Source organism: Chlamydotis macqueenii, chromosome 18 (genome assembly GCF_036417535.1).
Source record: "Chlamydotis macqueenii isolate bChlMac1 chromosome 18, bChlMac1.mat, whole genome shotgun sequence".
Lineage (NCBI taxonomy): Eukaryota > Metazoa > Chordata > Aves > Otidiformes > Otididae > Chlamydotis > Chlamydotis macqueenii.
The window spans coordinates 114,313-134,024 of NC_141573.1; the positions used below are offsets into that span (position 1 = coordinate 114,313).

At 50.8% G+C, this 19,712-nt stretch overlaps 1 protein-coding gene and 1 long non-coding RNA gene across 10 annotated transcripts; both read right to left on the bottom strand.

Annotated features, from left to right (window-relative positions):
• Window positions 1-11,049: 11,049 nt before the first annotated feature.
• On the bottom strand, window positions 11,050-14,332 carry LOC147598397 (uncharacterized). Its single transcript, XR_015260553.1, has 3 exons — window positions 13,581-14,332; window positions 13,078-13,312; window positions 11,050-11,270 (listed from the first exon to the last, which is right to left on the bottom strand). It is a non-coding gene; the product is annotated as an uncharacterized LOC147598397 (long non-coding RNA).
• Window positions 14,333-14,794: 462 nt separating this feature from the next.
• LOC147598398 (uncharacterized) lies at window positions 14,795-19,690 on the bottom strand. 9 transcript variants are annotated; one of them, XM_086762069.1, is made up of 14 exons: window positions 19,599-19,690; window positions 18,400-18,464; window positions 17,598-17,642; window positions 17,445-17,490; window positions 17,311-17,359; window positions 17,153-17,233; window positions 16,926-17,030; window positions 15,700-15,764; window positions 15,560-15,611; window positions 15,402-15,464; window positions 15,256-15,311; window positions 15,124-15,168; window positions 14,968-15,042; window positions 14,795-14,885 (listed from the first exon to the last, which is right to left on the bottom strand). In XM_086762069.1, the coding sequence occupies exons 1-6, from the start codon at window positions 19,629-19,631 to the stop codon at window positions 17,154-17,156; spliced, it is 318 nt and encodes a 105-aa protein (XP_086618195.1). In that variant the 5' UTR covers window positions 19,632-19,690; the 3' UTR covers window positions 14,795-14,885; window positions 14,968-15,042; window positions 15,124-15,168; window positions 15,256-15,311; window positions 15,402-15,464; window positions 15,560-15,611; window positions 15,700-15,764; window positions 16,926-17,030; window position 17,153. The 9 variants fall into 9 exon arrangements, 7 of the variants coding, with proteins under 7 accessions (XP_086618195.1, XP_086618199.1, XP_086618196.1 ...); XR_015260525.1 differs by lacking the exon at window positions 14,795-14,885 and having other exon boundaries at window positions 14,956-15,042; window positions 17,581-17,642; XM_086762073.1 differs by lacking the exon at window positions 14,795-14,885 and having other exon boundaries at window positions 14,956-15,042; window positions 15,722-15,764.
• Between the last annotated feature and the right edge of the window lie 22 nt (window positions 19,691-19,712).

Genomic DNA, 19,712 nt, shown 5'->3' on the forward strand with positions numbered 1-19,712 from the left:
TCCTTGCTGACCCTTTTCACGTGGGAGAGTAGCTGGACATTTGCCAGTTTAGTGCCTTGTTTCTTCTGCGCAGCTTGCACAAAGCTCATTGCGGCTTTCGCGGTTCGAGTTGTGCATCGCCGGAGCTCTGCGGGAAAGAGCGAGAGAAGAGCCGCGAAAGCTCCGAGTGCGGCCAGCTCGCGTGTAGCCGCGATGATGCGCTGTTCGCCGGTTGGAGGGCGACTGCCTTCTGCGCGGCTGCTTCCAAGTTGACGGTAAGTGCCAGCGTGCTAGCTGTGTAGGACAGTGAAGAGGCTGACGTGTGTGTGTCCGTAGAGCTGCTAGAAAGCGTACGTGAAGAGCAGGAAGGGCTTTCAGAGCAGCCGGTTCTCGTCTTGGACAGTCGCCACACATCCGCACTTTTAGTGCCTCAGAACCCCGGACAGCTTGCAAAACACGGCTGTAACTGTCCCAGCGCAAGCTGTTCAGGAAAGCACAGAAATGCGATGTTCGCGTGCTTTTAGCGCTGCTCGCAAGAAGCCTCCGGAGCAGGCACTTCTCGTGCAGCAACAACCGTGCCTGCTACGATCTTTCCTAGCCTCTTTTCCTCCGGGCAGCCGGCTTTAGCTGATGTGAAGTGTTGGTGGGCAAATCATCCAGAGAAGAGTCGCAATGCTTCTGGGCTGTTAGCAAGAGCGAGTGAAGAGCAGCAAGAGCTTTCCTTGCTGACCCTTTTCACGTGGGAGAGTAGCTGGACATTTGCCGGTTTAGTGCCTTGTTTCTTCTGCGCAGCTTGCACAAAGCTTATTGCGGCTTTCGCGGTTCGAGTTGTGCATCGCCGGAGCTCTGCGGGAAAGAGCGAGAGAAGAGCCGCGAAAGCTCCGAGTGCGGCCAGCTCGCGTGTGGCCGCGATGATGCGCTGTTGGCCGGTTGGAGGGCGACTGCCTTCTGCGCGGCTGCTTCCAAGTTGACGGTAACTGCCAGCGTGCTAGCTGTGTAGGACAGTGAAGAGGCTGACGTGTGTGTGTCCGTAGAGCTGCTAGAAAGCGTACGTGAAGAGCAGGAAGGGCTTTCAGAGCAGCCGGTTCTCGTCTTGGACAGTCGCCACACATCCGCACTTTTAGTGCCTCAGAACCCCGGACAGCTTGCAAAACACGGCTGTAACTGTCCCAGCGCAAGCTGTTCAGGAAAGCACAGAAACGCGATGTTCGCGTGCTTTTAGCGCTGCTCGCAAGAAGCCTCCGGAGCAGGCACTTCTCGTGCGGCAACAACCGTGCCTGCTACGATCTTTCCTAGCCTCTTTTCCTCCGGGCAGCCGGCTTGAGCTGATGTGAAGTGTTGGTGGGCAAATCATCCAGAGAAGAGTCGCAATGCTTCTGGGCTGTTAGCAAGAGCGAGTGAAGAGCAGCAAGAGCTTTCCTTGCTGACCCTTTTCACGTGGGAGAGTAGCTGGACATTTGCCGGTTTAGTGCCTTGTTTCTTCTGCGCAGCTTGCACAAAGCTTATTGCGGCTTTCGCGGTTCGAGTTGTGCATCGCCGGAGCTCTGCGGGAAAGAGCGAGAGAAGAGCCGCGAAAGCTCCGAGTGCGGCCAGCTCGCGTGTAACCGCGATGATGCGCTGTTCGCCGGTTGGAGGGCGACTGCCTTCTGCGCGGCTGCTTCCAAGTTGACGGTAAGTGCCAGCGTGCTAGCTGTGTAGGACAGTGAAGAGGCTGACGTGTGTGTGTCCGTAGAGCTGCTAGAAAGCGTACGTGAAGAGCAGGAAGGGCTTTCAGAGCAGCCGGTTCTCGTCTTGGACAGTCGCCACACATCCGCACTTTTAGTGCCTCAGAACCCCGGACAGCTTGCAAAACACGGCTGTAACTGTCCCAGCGCAAGCTGTTCAGGAAAGCACAGAAATGCGATGTTCGCGTGCTTTTAGCGCTGCTCGCAAGAAGCCTCCGGAGCAGGCACTTCTCGTGCGGCAACAACCGTGCCTTCTACGATCTTTCCTAGCCTCTTTTCCTCCGGGCAGCCGGCTTTAGCTGATGTGAAGTGTTGGTGGGCAAATCATCCAGAGAAGAGTCGCAATGCTTCTGGGCTGTTAGCAAGAGCGAGTGAAGAGCAGCAAGAGCTTTCCTTGCTGACCCTTTTCACGTGGGAGAGTAGCTGGACATTTGCCGGTTTAGTGCCTTGTTTCTTCTGCGCAGCTTGCACAAAGCTCATTGCGGCTTTCGCGGTTCGAGTTGTGCATCGCCGGAGCTCTGCGGGAAAGAGCGAGAGAAGAGCCGCGAAAGCTCCGAGTGCGGCCAGCTCGCGTGTAGCCGCGATGATGCGCTGTTCGCCGGTTGCAGGGCGACTGCCTTCTGCGCGGCTGCTTCCAAGTTGACGGTAAGTGCCAGCGTGCTAGCTGTGTAGGACAGTGAAGAGGCTGACGTGTGTGTGTCCGTAGAGCTGCTAGAAAGCGTACGTGAAGAGCAGGAAGGGCTTTCAGAGCAGCCGGTTCTCGTCTTGGACAGTCGCCACACATCCGCACTTTTAGTGCCTCAGAACCCCGGACAGCTTGCAAAACACGGCTGTAACTGTCCCAGCGCAAGCTGTTCAGGAAAGCACAGAAATGCGATGTTCGCGTGCTTTTAGCGCTGCTCGCAAGAAGCCTCCGGAGCAGGCACTTCTCGTGCGGCAACAACCGTGCCTTCTACGATCTTTCCTAGCCTCTTTTCCTCCGGGCAGCCGGCTTTAGCTGATGTGAAGTGTTGGTGGGCAAATCATCCAGAGAAGAGTCGCAATGCTTCTGGGTTGTTAGCAAGAGCTAGTGAAGAGCAGCAAGAGCTTTCCTTGCTGACCCTTTTCATGTGGGAGAGTAGCTGGACATTTGCCGGTTTAGTGCCTTGTTTCTTCTGCGCAGCTTGCACAAAGCTCATTGCGGCTTTCGCGGTTCGAGTTGTGCATCGCCGGAGCTCTGCGGGAAAGAGCGAGAGAAGAGCCGCGAAAGCTCCGAGTGCGGCCAGCTCGCGTGTAGCCGCGATGATGCGCTGTTCGCCGGTTGGAGGGCGACTGCCTTCTGCGCGGCTGCTTCCAAGTTGACGGTAACTGCCAGCGTGCTAGCTGTGTAGGACAGTGAAGAGGCTGACGTGTGTGTGTCCGTAGAGCTGCTAGAAAGCGTACGTGAAGAGCAGGAAGGGCTTTCAGAGCAGCCGGTTCTCGTCTTGGACAGTCGCCACACATCCGCACTTTTAGTGCCTCAGAACCCCGGACAGCTTGCAAAACACGGCTGTAACTGTCCCAGCGCAAGCTGTTCAGGAAAGCACAGAAATGCGATGTTCGCGTGCTTTTAGCGCTGCTCGCAAGAAGCCTCCGGAGCAGGCACTTCTCGTGCGGCAACAACCGTGCCTGCTACGATCTTTCCTAGCCTCTTTTCCTCCGGGCAGCCGGCTTGAGCTGATGTGAAGTGTTGGTGGGCAAATCATCCAGAGAAGAGTCGCAATGCTTCTGGGCTGTTAGCAAGAGCGAGTGAAGAGCAGCAAGAGCTTTCCTTGCTGACCCTTTTCACGTGGGAGAGTAGCTGGACATTTGCCGGTTTAGTGCCTTGTTTCTTCTGCGCAGCTTGCACAAAGCTTATTGCGGCTTTCGCGGTTCGAGTTGTGCATCGCCGGAGCTCTGCGGGAAAGAGCGAGAGAAGAGCCGCGAAAGCTCCGAGTGCGGCCAGCTCGCGTGTAACCGCGATGATGCGCTGTTGGCCGGTTGGAGGGCGACTGCCTTCTGCGCGGCTGCTTCCAAGTTGACGGTAAGTGCCAGCGTGCTAGCTGTGTAGGACAGTGAAGAGGCTGACGTGTGTGTGTCCGTAGAGCTGCTAGAAAGCGTACGTGAAGGGCTTTCAGAGCAGCCGGTTCTCGTCTTGGACAGTCGCCACACATCCGCACTTTTAGTGCCTCAGAACCCCGGACAGCTTGCAAAACACGGCTGTAACTGTCCCAGCGCAAGCTGTTCAGGAAAGCACAGAAATGCGATATTCGCGTGCTTTTAGCGCTGCTCGCAAGAAGCCTCCGGAGCAGGCACTTCTCGTGCCCCACAGTTTTGAGGAATCAGCTAGCAAAGGACGTGGAATCATGGGAACCACCATCAGAAGAAGGGAAGGTGTTACAATATGTAGACGACCTTCTTATTGCAACCAGAACCAAAGAATCCTGTGTCATTTGGACCGTGAGTCTGTTAAATTTCCTGGGACTACAGGGATATCGGGTTTCTAAGAAAAAGGCACAGGCGTTGTTACAACCCCAGGTCACGTACCTGGGGTACGAGATCAGTGCCGGACAACGGATCCTAGGACAAGCCCGGAAAGAGGCCATATGCCAAACCCCCCGACCACAAACTATAAAGGAACTACGGACATTCTTAGGAATGACAGGGTGGTGCCAACTTTGGATATGTGATTATGGTCTGCTTGTTAAGCCACTCTATTCCCTGATAGCAGCTAACCAAAAGTGTCTCCAGTGGGATGCTGAGTCAGATCGAGCCTTCCATCAGCTGAAGAAAGCCCTGATGTCGGCATCAGCATTGGGACTTCCTGATGTGAGTAAGCCATTTTTTCTATTTTCCCACGAAAAACAAGGAATGGCACTAGGAATATTGGCACAAGATTTGGGACCATACAGATGGGCGGTAGCATACTTCTCCAAACAGCTGGATGCCGCTGCGAAAGGGTGGCTGTTCTGGTTTTGTTAGTGGGGGGGGCGGGGGGGGCTAAGGTGGTAGCTTCTGTAGGAAACTGCTAGAAGTCGCTCCCCTTTGTTCAGTGGACTCGGCCGGGCCTAGGGCGGACCCACTGCTGGCCAAGGCCGAGCCGATTGGTAGCAGAATGTTCTGTGATAAGGCCTCTGTGATAACATATTTAAGAAGGGGGAAACAGAAAAAAAAAGGGAGAGATGTGAAGCAGCTGAGCGGGGGGCAGAGACGGGGAGGCACGAGCCTTGTGGGCCTTGCAGGCCTCACCCTCTGGCCTCCCGCCGGGCAGCCGACTGGGCCCAACTCGGCCCGGCCCGGCTGCAAGAAGTGGAGAGGAGTTGAGCAGTTGAAGTGAATAAGATGTAAAAAGGATCCTGAGAGGCGTCTGCCAGCCTGTTGTGAGGAACGGCTGCAGACGCCAAGGTCAGTGAAGGAGGAGGGGGAGGAGGAAGAGTAATGCGGCTCCTGGCCAAGATTCCTCTGCAACTCGTGGTGACGACCATGGTGGAGCAGGTTGTCCCCCTGCAGCCCATGGAGGTCCACGGAGGGGCAGAGATCCACCTGCAGCCCGTGGAGGACCCCACGCTGGAACAGGTAGAGGCCTGAAGGAGACTGTGGCCCATGGAGGCCCCGCTGGGACAGCTGTTCTAGAGGGACTGCACCCCGTGGAAGAGATGACCCATGCCGGAGGACTGTGGCCCGTGGGAGGGACCCCACGCTGGAGCAGAGGAGGAATGCAAGGAGTTCTTCCCCCGACGATGACACAGAGGCGTAACACAACGCGTGATGAACTGACTGCGACCCCCATTCCCCCCCTTCCGCCACCGACCCCCCCCTCCATGCTGCTCGGGAGGGGAAGGTAGTAGAGATAATGTTAAGCCCGGGAAGAGGGAGGGGTGGGGGGAGGTTATCTTGTTCCCTGTCTCATTCTCCTGCTAGTTTTAGAAATAAATGAGTGTTTTTCCCCAAGTCGAGTCTGTTTTGCCTGTAACGGTAACTTTACAAATTTCTTCCCGTCCTTATCTCAAACCTCGAGCCGTTTTTCTTATATCATCTCCCCCTATTCTCTCGGAGGGTGGGGGGAGCGAGAGAGAGACTGTGTAGTCTGGTCCCGATCGGGGCTGAACTACGACAGTGTCTGAGAGCAGCTGTCTGAGAGCAGTAGCAGCTGTCATTCTAAACATTCAAGAAGCCTGAAAGTTCACTCTAGGCCAGAAAATGACTGTCCTAGTTTCCCAGACTGTATCTGCGGTCCTTGAAGCAAAAGGAGGGCATTGGCTTTCCCCACAAAGGTTCCTGAAATATCAAGCTATAATGGTTGAACAGGATGATGTTGAAATCGTGACCACAAACATCATCAATCCGGCCTCATTCCTTGATGGGAACATCGGGGAGCCGGTGAGTCATGACTGCGTGGAAACAATTGAAACCATGTATTCTAGTCGAACGGATCTTAAAGATGTCCCTGTCGATGGAGCCGAACATTGGTTCACCGATGGAAGCAGCTATATGTTAAATGGAAGGCGACATTCCGGATATGCTGTTACCACTTTTGAAAAGGTGATAGAGTCCAGGCCACTATCAGCCGACGTCTCAGCCCAAAAGGCCGAGATCATAGCCCTTACCTGAGCCCTGGAGAGAGCCCAGGGAAGGACTGTAAACATTTGGACTGACCCTAAATATGCCTTTGGGGTGGTACATGCCCATGGAGCAATATGGAAGGCAAGAGGACTGTTAAATTCTCATGGAAAAACCATCAAACACGCAGAAGGGATTTTGAAAATCCTGAATGCAGTCCAGCTTCCCAAAAAGGTGGCAATTATGCATATTAAAGCACACCAGAAAGTGAGCACAGAATTGGAAAGAGGAAATGAGCTGGCAGATAGGGAAGCAAAACAAGCAGCTAGAGAAACAATCAAGGTAGAGGGTGCGCTAATACCTGATGGACAGGTATTTCTAGAAGGTAAACCAGAATACACAAAGGAAGTCGGCAAACTTATTAATGATCTAAAGGGGTCATATAATGAGGAAGGGTGGGCCAATTACTACCCCTCACACGGGAGGGTAGTAATTCCCTCCTACATGATATGGTCAGTAGTCCGAGAAGAACATAGAAAAAGACACTGGGGGGAGGGGGGGGCAGAAGCCCTATATAAAGAGCTCATCAGGAACATAATAGCGTGAAACTTAGACACTACCGTTAGACAAGTAACTCAACAATGTGATCTTTGTCTCCAGACTAATCCTGAAGTTGTAAAAGGGCCGAAACTTGAAAAAATCGGAAAGGGGAATGGTCCGGGACAACGTTGGCAGATTGATTTCTCAGAACTCCCTAGAAAAGGGGGGTATCGATACTTATTAGTACTTAAGGATACCTTTTCAGGCTGGCCAGAAGCTTTCCCGTGCGGAACTGCTAAAGCCTGGGAAGTAACCAAAATACTGCTCCAGGAAATAGTACCTAGGTTTGGAGTCCCAGCAGTAATGTCCTCGGATAGAGGACCACATTTTGTGTCCAGAATAGTACAAGCAATTAGCCACCATCTAGGGATAGAGTGGCAATTACATACCTCTTACCGACCACAATCAAGTGGCCAGGTGGAGAAAATGAATCACCCAATCAAACAACAGATTGTCAAGTTGGGTCAGGAAACTAATCTAACTTTACCATTAGCTCTTATACGAATACGAACCAGACCAAGAGCAAGAGAAGGGCTTAGTCCATTCGAAATTCTATATGGACGACCCTATGGGGTACAAAAGGGAACGTCTTCACAAATTGGTGAAGAAATAATGACCTCCTATATGGTGGCACTAAACAAACAATTAAAAAGAATTGAAAAACATGCAATGGGAACACGTCGTAGGGGTCTGGATGGGCCTGTTCACGATATACAACCAGGGGACTATGTATATGTTAAGTCTCTTACAGAAAAAACTCTGGAACCACAGTGGGCCGGACCTTTTCAAGTCCTCCTCACCACCTACACAGCAATTAAGGTAAAGGGACAGAACTCCTGGATACACCATACTCGGATCAAGAGAGCCTCTGCAACCTTGTGGAAAGTAACTCCAGACAACAATGAAGACTTGAGACTTAAACTCGTTCGAACGGATAAGGGCGGGAGCAGTGCAGTAGTGAACCAGAGGGACACCACAGCAAACGATACCGGACAAAGAAACCGGGACCGGCCAGCAACTAATCTCGCCCAAATCTGTCATCGGTACAGTTTATATCTTATTTGTCATTTTATTATAGGAAATATAAAACCCATTTTAGCAGGTCACCGAAGGCAGTACATTATCTACAGAAGTAGCTGTACTAATCCACTAGACCAACTAAATCCTAAAATGACCAATTGTTTAATTGGAATTGTGATTGGGCTTACAATATTTTCCTGCATCTTACCACTAACTTGTAATCAAAAGGACACCAAATGGCCGTGGTCTCACACCTCCCTTGGGTTTACAGGAAGCATGGGACCACCTTTTAAACGGTCGGGCTTAAACTTGGCCACTGTGGTTATGCACAAAATGGAAATGTACTCAGGGCATGAGTGGGGCTGGGACAGAGGCAACAGGGATCCTTAATACTATGGTGCGCCCCGTTGTGATCTTCTTGATTAGCTTAGGAATTTTATTAATATTAACTATTGTGCTGTACCTATGGGTTTGGAGAATGTTTAAGAAAGTAACACTGTCATAGTTCAGCCCCGATCAGGACCAGACTATGCAGTCTCTCTCTCACTCCTCCCACCCTCCGAGAGAACAGGGGGAGATAATGTAAGGAAAAACGGCTCGAGGTTTGAGATAAGGACAGGGAGAAATCCTTAAAGTTACCATCACGGGCAAAACAGACTCCTCTTGGGGAAAACTATTCATTTATTACTGCAAACAGCAAGATAATGAGACAGAGAACAAGATAACCTCCCTCCACCCCTCCCTCTTCCCAAGCTTAACATTATCTCTACTACCTTCCCCCCCCCGAGTGGCACAGGAAGGGGAAGAGGGAATGGGGATTGCGGTCAGTTCATCACGCGTTGTTTTACACCGCTGCTTCATGGTTGGGGGAAGAACTCCTCACATTCCTCCCCTGCTCTGTTGTGGGGTCCCACCCGTACGCCACAGTCCTTCCTGAAACTGCTCCGGCATGGGTCATCTCTTCCACGGGGTGCAGTCTCTCCAGAACGGCTGTCCCAGCGGGCCCTCCATGGGCCACAGCTGCCTTCAGGCATCCGCCTCCCCCAGTACGGGATCCTTCATGGGCTCCAAGTGGATCTCTGCTCCTCCGTGGACCTCCATGGGCTGCAGGGGGACAACCTGCTCCACCATGGTCGTCACCACAGGCTGCAGGGGAATCTTGGCCAGGAGCCACATTACTCCTCCCACTCCTTCTGAACTGACCTTGGCATCTGCAGCCGTTCCTCACAACAGGCTGGCAGATGTCTCTCAGGATCCTTTTTACATCTTATTCACTTCTCCTCTCCTCTCCACTTCCTGCAGCCGGGCCGGACCAATTCGGGCCCAGTCAGCCGCTTGGCGAGAGGCCAGAGGGTGAGGCCTGCAAGGCCCATAAGGCCTGCGCCTCCCCCTCTGTGCCTCTGCCCCCCGCTCAGCTGTTTCACATCTCTCCCTTTTTTTTTTTCTGTTTTCCCCTATTTTAACACGTTATCACAGAGGCGTTATCACGAGACATTCTGCTACCAATTGGCTTGGCCTTGGCCAGCAGCGGGTCCGCTCTAGGCCCGGCCGAGTCCACTGAACAAAGGGGAGCGACTTCTAGCAGTTTCCTACAGAAGCTGCCACCTTAGGCCCCCCCGTCACTAAACAAAACCATGTACGATGCTTCATATCATTCAGGGAAACTGTTTAAGTAAAAGAATTTACTTAGTGTGATAAAAAGGGGGGATTGATATAGGGGACAATAAGTTAATCACAACTATATATGTATGCACTTAAAGAATTGTTGTAGTTCAGCCCTGATCGGGACCAGACTACGCAGTCTCTCTCTCACTCCCCCCCACCCTCCAAGAGAACAGGGGGAGATTTGGTAAACAAAAGAAAACCAGGAAAAAAACCAAACCCGTGGGTTGAGATTGAACAAAAAGTAAATTTAACAGTAATGACAGAAGAAAACAAAACAGTGATGCAATACAAATATAGTATAATGGCTTACAACAAATCTCCACACCTAGTTTCTTCCACGTAGCAGGAGGCTCCCTTCACCACCCTCCTCACTTACATACTGAGCCCCAGCAGTTAGCTAATTAGTTAACTATCCCAGCCATAGGGGCTACCAGCTTCAGTACTCCACCCAGCTCAGGTAAATATTAACTCTATCCTAGCCAGAACCAGGACAAGAATACAGTTATAAAACATAGTCACGTACCCATATAGCTTAGAGAAACAATTAATGGAAGAGGAAGTCCGTTTTTTTTTTCTTTTCCTGACGAAGGACTCATTTGTAAGGAGTGAGAAACAGTCCCTACTGCTCAGTGGGAAAAAATCTTAAAAATCCTGAACCTTTTGTTACATGGTTACACACTTTTCACGTGGGAGATTAGCTAGACATTTGCCGGTTTAGTGCCTTGTTTCTTCTGCGCAGCTTGCACAAAGCTCATTGCGGCTTTCGCGGTTCGAGTTGTGCATCGCCGGAGCTCTGCGGGAAAGAGCGAGAGAAGAGCCGCGAAAGCTCCGAGTGCGGCCAGCTCGCGTGTGGCCGCGATGATCCGCTGTTCGTCCGTTGGAGGGCGACTGCCTTCTGCGCGGCTGGTTCCAAGTTGACGGTAACTGCCAGCATGCTAGCTGTGTAGGACAGTGAAGAGGCTGACGTGTGTGTGTCCGTAGAGCTGCTAGAAAGCGTACGTGAAGAGCAGGAAGGGCTTTCAGAGCAGCCGGTTCTCCTCTTGGACAGTCGCCACACATCCGCACTTTTAGTGCCTCAGCACCCCGGACAGCTTGCAAAACACGGCTGTAACTGTCCCAGCGCAAGCTGTTCAGGAAAGCACAGAGACGCGATGTTCGCGTGCCTTTAGCGCTGCTCGCAAGAAGCCTCCGGAGCAGGCACTTCTCGTGCGGCAACAACCGTGCCTTCTACGATCTTTCCTAGCCTGCGTAGTCTGGTCCCGATCGGGGCTGAACTACGACAACATGTCAACAACTAATGCTCAGACCTGCAAAATGGGTGTCGCCTATGTGGTTTTAATCATCACAACTCAATTATATTGACCAACACATTTGTGAGGAAGCTAACATTTAAACGTAATGTCGTGGGGGGGGGTAACCAAAAAAACAAAAACCAACCACACAAAAGAGGTGTTAGAGACTCAAAAAAAAAAAAAAAAAAAAATCAGAGCTCCCGGAGTTGTGGCAAAATTAATGACAGCAAAGACCAACAGCAACAACATTGAGTAGTGAAATTTGGCTTTATGTCCATTTATGAACTTAAGGAACTCTGCAAATCTACACCTCAATCCTATGAATGACTATTCCTTTTTCCAAAGGACAAACTTTCTTACCCAAAAGTTCTAGATTGAAAGCTGCACGAAACAGAAGGTGGATTGAGCCACAGGACAACCCATCATCACCACTCTAATAAAAAAAAAAAATAAAAAAAATAAAAAAAAAGGAAAAAGAATAAAATATAAACATCAGTTTCCATCCTGTTTCATTCATTACATTGCTACTGGCACCTAGGTCTGAAAACATTACCTATACTGACACGACATATTGCCAAAAATTGAGATATGCATATAAAAATAAAAGGCTGTTTCCAGCTTGCCCATAACATTAGTATGAAGCAACAGGAGAGAGGCACTTGACCCTAAAGAAGGTAACGGGCAGCTCTTAATTTATAGGACATGAAAGTTCATTCTTTTACCTGAAAGGAAAACATTCATAACTATCAATAGACCAACTTGGGAATGAGGGATGCTCTCTTAACTGCAATTTTCACCAGCTTTTCCACGCTGGCAGCAAAGGGAATCAACCATGCAGAATTTTCTGCATGTGACACAGAAAGTGACAATGGAGAAAGAGAAGGCAAACACCTAAACTGCTTGTCACACGCAGCCAGTGGGGAAAAGACAATGGAGGATTGTGCCAGCGGGGCCATCCTGGCCTTGTATCCCGGGAGCTCTGACCAGCCGGTTTCTCTCCCCTTTACCACCTACCAGGGGAACACTGACGTCCTGTGCTGCTGCCTCGCCCGTGTCCCCTTGAAGCGGGGCTCCCCCACGAGACCCAGGGGACCCCCACCTCACTTTCTGCCCTTGGGAACAGGAATGGAAGACACCCTACACACACAGACAGAAGGATGAGTCACCTCCCTGCTGCTCGCAGGTGCTCGTTGGGGACAGCCCTGTCTGCGCCTGGCCTCTGGGAGCATGGTCCGGCCAACAGACACTCCAGCTAATTGCAGCTCCTGCTCATTAAGACTGCTGGTAATTTTGGCTGTGGCTCATGCATGCTTCAAACAGCAGATCACCTGTCTGGGTCCAGCTCCCGCTTGCCGCAGTTCTGGCTAACGGAAGCCCCGGCTCTGCACTGAAGCTCCGGTTGATTTCAGCTCCTGCTCCTTACCAGCTCCAGCTATTTGCAACAGCCTGGGCTTTTGACAAGGTCATAAGCGAATTGCTGTCATAACTTCAGTACTACTATTAAAGGTCATAGCTGTACATTGCATAAGTATTAAATAGTTTGTATGATTAATTACCTAATAACTATTCTAAGCAGCATAGAAGAAAGAGCTGGACTCAAAGGAGGACATGGGGGACCTGAAAAGCACCCTTCCACCCAGAAACCACCTCAGACATCAAGCTCGGTCTGGCATGTGCCGGCCTCCTGACCTGTGAGGTCCGATATGACCAGGTTCCCACCTCCAGAGAGGGGCTGCAGACCCTGCCCACTCCCTGCTGTCCCCTGTAGCCCCCAGTGCTCTCCCACTTCCCTGCACAAACAGCCACCCTGGCTGCTGCTTTTGGGCCCCATGCCAGCTCACTTAGTGCCTGTTTCTGAGCCCAAAAACCCAGCTTCTGAGCCTGTTCTCAAGCACCAGAAGTGCAGGAATGGACCTTGTGTTTCTAAGCCCAAAGCCAGACAACCCAATCTCTTTCTGAGCCCCAAGATGCGCCACACAAACTAGTTTTCAAGCCTCAGGAACAGAAATCTCAGTCTCCACTTTCAGGCCCCAAACCAGCTCACCCTTGTTGCCACGCGACAACAAACTGACCCCCTCTACCGGGATCCCATCCCGGGGAGAGAGACACAGACACGGATGTCGTGGAGTCAGCTCTCAATTTACTGCTGCGTCGCATCGCAATATATACCCGTACGCCTGCTACGCAAGCCCGTACACCCGCTACGCACACGAACGCACCCGCCCCCTATGCCCACATACCTATCCGTGCCTAGCACGAGGCATTGGGTCAGCAAGCGCACAAATCATTGTGGTCCACTCTTCCTGTGTACGTGCAGCCCCGCTCGTAGCCTTGTTGCTGCCTTGCAGGGCCCCACACGCCCTGGCTGTCTTCTGACTCCCTCTGCAGTCCCCATCTGCGATGCTGAGGAGCGGGGAAGGGTGCAGCCATCGCAGAGCCCTGAGCCCCAGGGCCTGACATGCAGCTTTGGGAGTGCTTGGGAACGACAAAAAAAAAAAAACAACCACTAAAGAAAGGGCCCAATGGGCGCTATGACAAGGTGCTATCTCACATCACTCATAGGTTCAGCCCTTAAAATTAAAAAAAAAAAACCAACAACAACAAAAAAAACCAAAAAACCAACAAAAAAAAACCCACCACAAAACCAAAACCACAGACCACCATAATTTAGTCATATAGCCACAAGGCACAACTTCCCTCTAATAACACACACGAGCCTAGCTTCTTACCTCCCTCTGCTTACCTTTCCTCCATCGCCCTGCACGGCTCATCCCTCTGCATCTGTAGAAACATTAATATCAAAAAAAGGATTAAAAATTCCAGACGCCTTGTTTCAATTTAGGAATATCATCTACAGCCTAACAACAGACTGCCATTAAACACCATAGAGAATCCAGATATTAAGCCCTACACATACAAACTTGAAAAACTCTGAGATTCCATCCTCTCAATTAGCACTCTAGCTGCCTCTCCCAGAGGGCTCCTATCATCCCCTCGGTTCCTGCAAAATGCTAAAGAAACCACTCTCCTCACCTGCTGACGACACTCACTTCATCCGACATGACCGTACCATCTTTGCCTCAACCGTCTAGGCATATCACCATATTAACCACAGACTCTTATCGCTCTTCCACCTCACCCTGACTCTATACCTCCGGGCAGGGCGGCTCCAAGCCAAACACACACATGGACAGAGCGACACTACACGGAACACTGTGAATTAGGGGCCTCAAAGATTAGAGAAAACTCTGGGCCCGAAAGATGACGCCCAGACAGAAGATGCCGTTAGAGAATAAGACCTGCGGGACTGGGATGGCGATATGAGAGGAGGCTGTCTTGCAGCGCTAGAAAAAGAACAGAATGTCGTGGCCCGGTACAAGACATTATTCTCAAACCTGAGAGGGTGCATGCATGCGCAAGAAGCCTGGCTTCAAGACCTAAAAACAAAAGAATGCAGGGAAGAATTCCCAGTCCATAAAAACGGATGGCTAGAGAGCAGAGTTGCTCACAGAGTTAAGAAGGACACCAGAAAGGAGGATTGCCCTAAACTTCCAAGACGCAAGAATGATCCACGTATTATGCTTTGTGTTACAAGAGAAGAAGGGCCCGATCGGGACCGCACCGATGAGTACTGCCATTTGAGGTGCCAGTGATGGTGCCTGAGGCGCCTGCCGTGCTCCTTGAGCAAAAGGAGGACATTGAGACTCAAGGAAGGTCTAAAAGACAGAAGAATAACCACATGAATGACACAGACACAAACACAGGCTGGAACTGCCCTGCCCAGTACATAGTAGCATCCCGCTGAACAGTAACCCGTCTCCTTTACCTGCTGAAAGGGACTGTTCCTGGACAGGCCTTCCGCTCCACACCAGCTATAAAACCCCTTCCTGCAATTCCTAACCTCGACATCTCCCTCCCCCAACACCTCTCCAGCACCCTGCCTCAACTTAACTTTGAGAGGGCCAGGAGCCTAATTCAATCCTCGACAAAACCAACTCCAGTCAATCCACTGGATTATTCCTGCAGTCGCCAGGTCCCACTTCATCATCTGTAAAACAGAACAAAAAAAAACCCTCACACCAGTCAGCATCACAACACAGACATCGTCCAAAACCAGCCTCCCCTCAGACACGTCACAGCATTCCAAGTGCCTGCTCTGCATCAATTCCAGAGTCAGATGCGGCGCCTGTCCTTGCTCGTGGCACCTAAGAACGCAAGACACGCAAAATTACCATTGCACTTGCAAGATATCAGCAACCCGACGCTCCTCCTCTCTGCTACCCGACCTGCTTCAGCGGCTCACGGACTTCTACAGGCATCCCGCACGCAACCTGCAAAACAAAAAAGAAACAAAACATTACTGAGTTGCCATGTAACACTTGGCTCTTAAACACCAACCTGGCTTGCAACCGCCTCACCTTCTGGGACTGCTCATCCGCGCACTTCATCGCCCCTCCGAGCCTGAGAGTTGCACCTATGAAAACCCAAGCAAAACGAGACATGCTGAGATACCACCCAAAACCTCAGCCTCCGCGCACCTATGCCCACTCTCCGGCTCCTTTACCTTGACAGCTTGCCCACCTAGGATCCATCACTTTGAGTTGTCACATTGAGGCTGGCACAGCACCTGCAAATCCCAAACAACACGGGTTGATTAAAACTTCACCAACCACGCAACACCTGAAAAATAACCACTATTTCAGCCCACCAGTCACCGCTCACCTTGCCCAACTCAACTCCGGTACCCATCTCTCATGGTGCTCATCGTTTCACACTGTCAAATTTTAAAATAATAGAAATACTATAATTTAGTCCTATAGCCACCCATCACTCATTCCCTCTAATACCACACACCAACCCACCTCTTTACTGCGCTCTGCTCACCTCTCCCCCGTCACCCTTTAGCACACGACTCGTCCCTCTGCATCTGTAGAAACATTAATATCAAACAAGTCAACCTCATGCAAAGCAATAACTTAAGAATTCCAGAGGGCTCCTTGTGGTTCACCAGTACTAAACGGAGCCCAACTACAGCCTGCCGTTAAAAGAAATACAGAATTCAAACATTAAGCTCTACATGTACAAACCTTCACACTTTTCAAATGCCATCCCCACGACTGGCACTCTGGTTGCCTCTCCCAGATGGCTACCATCATGGCCTCAGCACCCCCAAAATATTGCAGAAATGACTCTCCTCACCTAGTGACAACACTTGCTTGATCCCAGATGACCATACAACTTTTGCGTCTACAGTCTAGACATATAACCATATTAACTGCAGACTCTCATCGCTCTTCCACCTAACCCTGCTTCTACACCTGTGGGCAGGGCAGATCCAAGTCAAACACACGCATGCATAGACCATCACTACACAGAACACTACAAACTACAGGCCTCTAAGATCAGAGAAAACTCTTGGCCAAGAAAGATGAAGCCTGGATGGAAAAATCTCACTGAGAAAGAAGACCTACGGGACCAGGACAGTGATAAGAGAAGGCTCTGTGGCAGCGCCAGAGAAAGAACAGAACATCATGGCCTGGGACAAGACATTAGTTTAGAAACTGAGATGTTGTATGCACAAGAAGCCTGGCTTCAAGACCTAGAGAACGTCAAGATGCAGGGAAGAATTCCCAGCCCATGAAAATGGACGGCTAGAGAGCAGAGCTGTTCACGCAGCCAAGAATAATGCCAGAAAAGAGGACCGTCCCTAAACTTCCAAGACGATAGAACGATCCATGCCTGAAGCCTGTAACTCCATAAAAGAAGGGCCCGATCGGGACCGTGATGATGAGCACCGGCGTTCCGGACCTCAGAGCTGGCGCCCGAGGCATCTCCTGTGCTCCTTGAGCAAAAGGAGGACACCGAGACTCGAGGAAGGTCTAAGACACAGAAGACAGACCACACAAACAAAACAACAACAGACGCAGGCTGGAACTGCTCTGCCCGGCACATGCCAGCATCATGCTGAACAGTAACCCACCCCCTTTTACCTGCTGAAAGGGAACAGGCCTTCCGCTCAACACTATCTTTAAGTCTTCCCTACAGTTCCTAACCTCGTCCCCTCCCTCCCCCGACCCCTCACCAGCACCTGTGCCTCAACTTAGCTTTGAGTGGGCTGCGAGTCTCAATCCATCCTTGACAAGAAAAAACACAGGCACCCCACTCCTGCAGTTGCCAGGTCCCTCTTCCTCATCTGCAAAACAGAAGAAAAAAAAAAAATAAAGAACCAAAACAAAAAAAACCACACCAAAAACCTCACCCAACAGTGCCATCACTTAGCATCACACCACAGATATTGCCCAAAACATGCCCCACCTCAGAGACATCCTAGCGTTCCAGTCCCTGTTCCACACCAATTCCAGAGTCGGACATTGTGGCTGTCCTTGCTTGAGGCACCTAAGAATGCAAAAGACAGAAAATTACCGTGGCACTTGCAAGAAATCACCAGTCCCACTCTTCTCCTCTCCACTGACCAGCGCACTTCAGTGGCTCACAGAGTTCCACAGACAGCCCGCACAGAACCTGCAAAACAAAAAAAAACTTGCTACTCCAAGTTGCCCTGTAATGCTTGGCTCTTAAATGCCAGCCTGGCCCACAACTGCCTCACCTTCTCTAACTGCTCATCAGCGCACGTCACCGTCCCTGAGTGGCACCTACAAAAACCCAAGCAAAAGGGTACGTGGTGAGATACTGCCTGAAACCTCAGCCTCCGCGCACCTATGCCTGTTCTCCGTCTCCTTTACCTTGACAGCTCGCCCACCTAGGTATGTCAGTTCCAGTTGTCATATTGAGGCTGGCGGAGCACCTGCAAACACCAAACAATATGAGTTGATTAAAACTTCACCAGCCATGCAAGACCTGAAAAGTAACCGCAACTTCAGCCCACCAAGCACCATTCACCTTAGAATCATAGAATCATAGAATGGTTAGGGTTGGAAGGGACCTTCAAAGGTCATCTAGTCCAACCCCCCTGCAAGGAACAGGGACATCCCTGACTAGATCAGGTTGCTCAGAGCCTCATCCAGCCTGGCCTTGAATGTTTCCAGGGATGGGGCACCCACCACCTTTCTGGGCAACCTGTTCCAGTGTTCTATAACTCGCATCGTAAAAAATTTTTTCCTAATTTCCAATCTAAATCTACCCCCCTCTATTTTAAAACCATTACCTCTCGTCCTATTGCAACAGGCCCTGCTAAACAGCCTTTCCCCATCTTTCTTGTAGGCCCCCTTGAGGTACTGGAAGACCGCTATAAGGTCTCCCTGGAGCCTCCTCTTCTCCAGGCTGAACAGCCCCAACTCTCTCAGCCTGTCCTCATAAGAGAGGTGCTCCAGCCCTTTTATCATCTTCGTGGCCCTCCTCTGGACCTTCTCCAACTGGTCCATGTCCTTCTTGTGTTGGGGGCTCCAGAACTGGACACAGTACCTTGCCTGAGTCCACCCCACTGCCCGACTCTCATGGCACTTGTCGCTTCTCACTTTCAAATTTTACAATAAAAGAAATACTATAATTGAGTCCTGTAGCCACCCATCACTTGTTCCCTCCAATGCCACACACTCACCCACCTCTTTACTGCGCTCCACTCGCCTCTCCCCCGTTGCCCTTCGGTGCACAGCTCAGGCCTCTGCATCTGTACAAACATTAACGTCACGCAAGTCAACCGCTAGCAGAGCGAGAGCTTAAAAATTCCAGGGATCTCCTTTTGATTTAGGAGTACCAACTGGAGCCTGCCATTAAAAGAAATACAGAATTCAAACATTAAGCCCTACACACACAAGCCTTCACACTTTCTAAAATACACCCTCAAAACTGGCACGCTAGCGGTCTCTCCCACACGGCTCCGGTCATTCCCTCACTGCTCACAAAATACTGCAGAAATTACTCTCCTCGCTCACCTGCTGACAACAACTGCTCGATCCCCAGATGACCAGACAACCTTCGCCTCAACAGTCTAGGCATATTCACCGTATTAACCACAGACACTTACCATTATTCTACCTAACTCTGGTTCTACAACCCCGGCAGGGCAGCTCAAAGCCAAACAGACACGCATACAGACACTACACAGAACGCTACAAACTACAGGCCTCTAAGATCAAAAAAACACTCTCAGCCAGAAGGATGAAGCCCAGACGGAAAACATCATCAGAGAACATTGACCAGTTGGACCGTGACAGCGATAAGAAGAGGCTTTCTGCCAACGCCTGAGAAAGAATAGAACATCATGTCCTCCAAACTGAGAAGTATGAGCAAGAAGCCTTGCTTCAACACCTAAAGAACATCAGGATGCAGGGAAGAATTCCCAGTCCGTGAACATGGACGGTTAGAGAGCAGAGCTGCTCACACAGCCAAGAATGACGCCAGAAAAGAGGACTGTCCCTAAACTTCCAAGACGATAGAACGATCCAAGCATTAAGCTTGTAACTCCACAAAAGAAGGGCCCGATCGGGACCGTGATGATGAGCACCAGCGTTCTGGACCTCAGAGCTGGTGCTTGCCGTGCTCCTTGAGCAAAAGGAGGACACCGAGACCCAAGGAAGGTCTAAGACATAGAACCAACAAAACAACAAGAGACACAGGCTGAAACTGCCCTGCCCAGCACACGCCAGCATCATGCTGAACAGTAACGCACCCCCTTTTCCCTGCTGAAAGGGGATTGTTCCTGTACAGGCCTTCCACTCCACATGATCTTTAGAAGTCTTCCCTACAATTCCTAATCTCATCCCCTCCCTCCCCTGACCCCTCGCCAGCACCCGTGCCTCACCTTAGCTTTCGCAGGACAGGAGTCCGATTCCATGCATGACAAGAAAACACCACAGTCACCCCACTGGATTATTCCTGCAGTCACGAGGTCTCTTTTCATTGTCAAAAAAAAAAA

Coding starts and splice junctions, on each gene's coding strand:
- LOC147598398 (XM_086762069.1), bottom strand. CDS start 19,631: ATGGAATCGGACTCCTGTCCTGCGAAAGCTAAG. Junction 17,643..18,399: donor GAGTGGAGCGCAGTAAAGAG/GTGGGTGAGTGT, acceptor TGGTGTTTGCAG/GTGCTCCGCCAGCCTCAATA. Junction 17,491..17,597: donor ACTGGAACTGACATACCTAG/GTGGGCGAGCTG, acceptor GGGTTTTTGTAG/GTGCCACTCAGGGACGGTGA.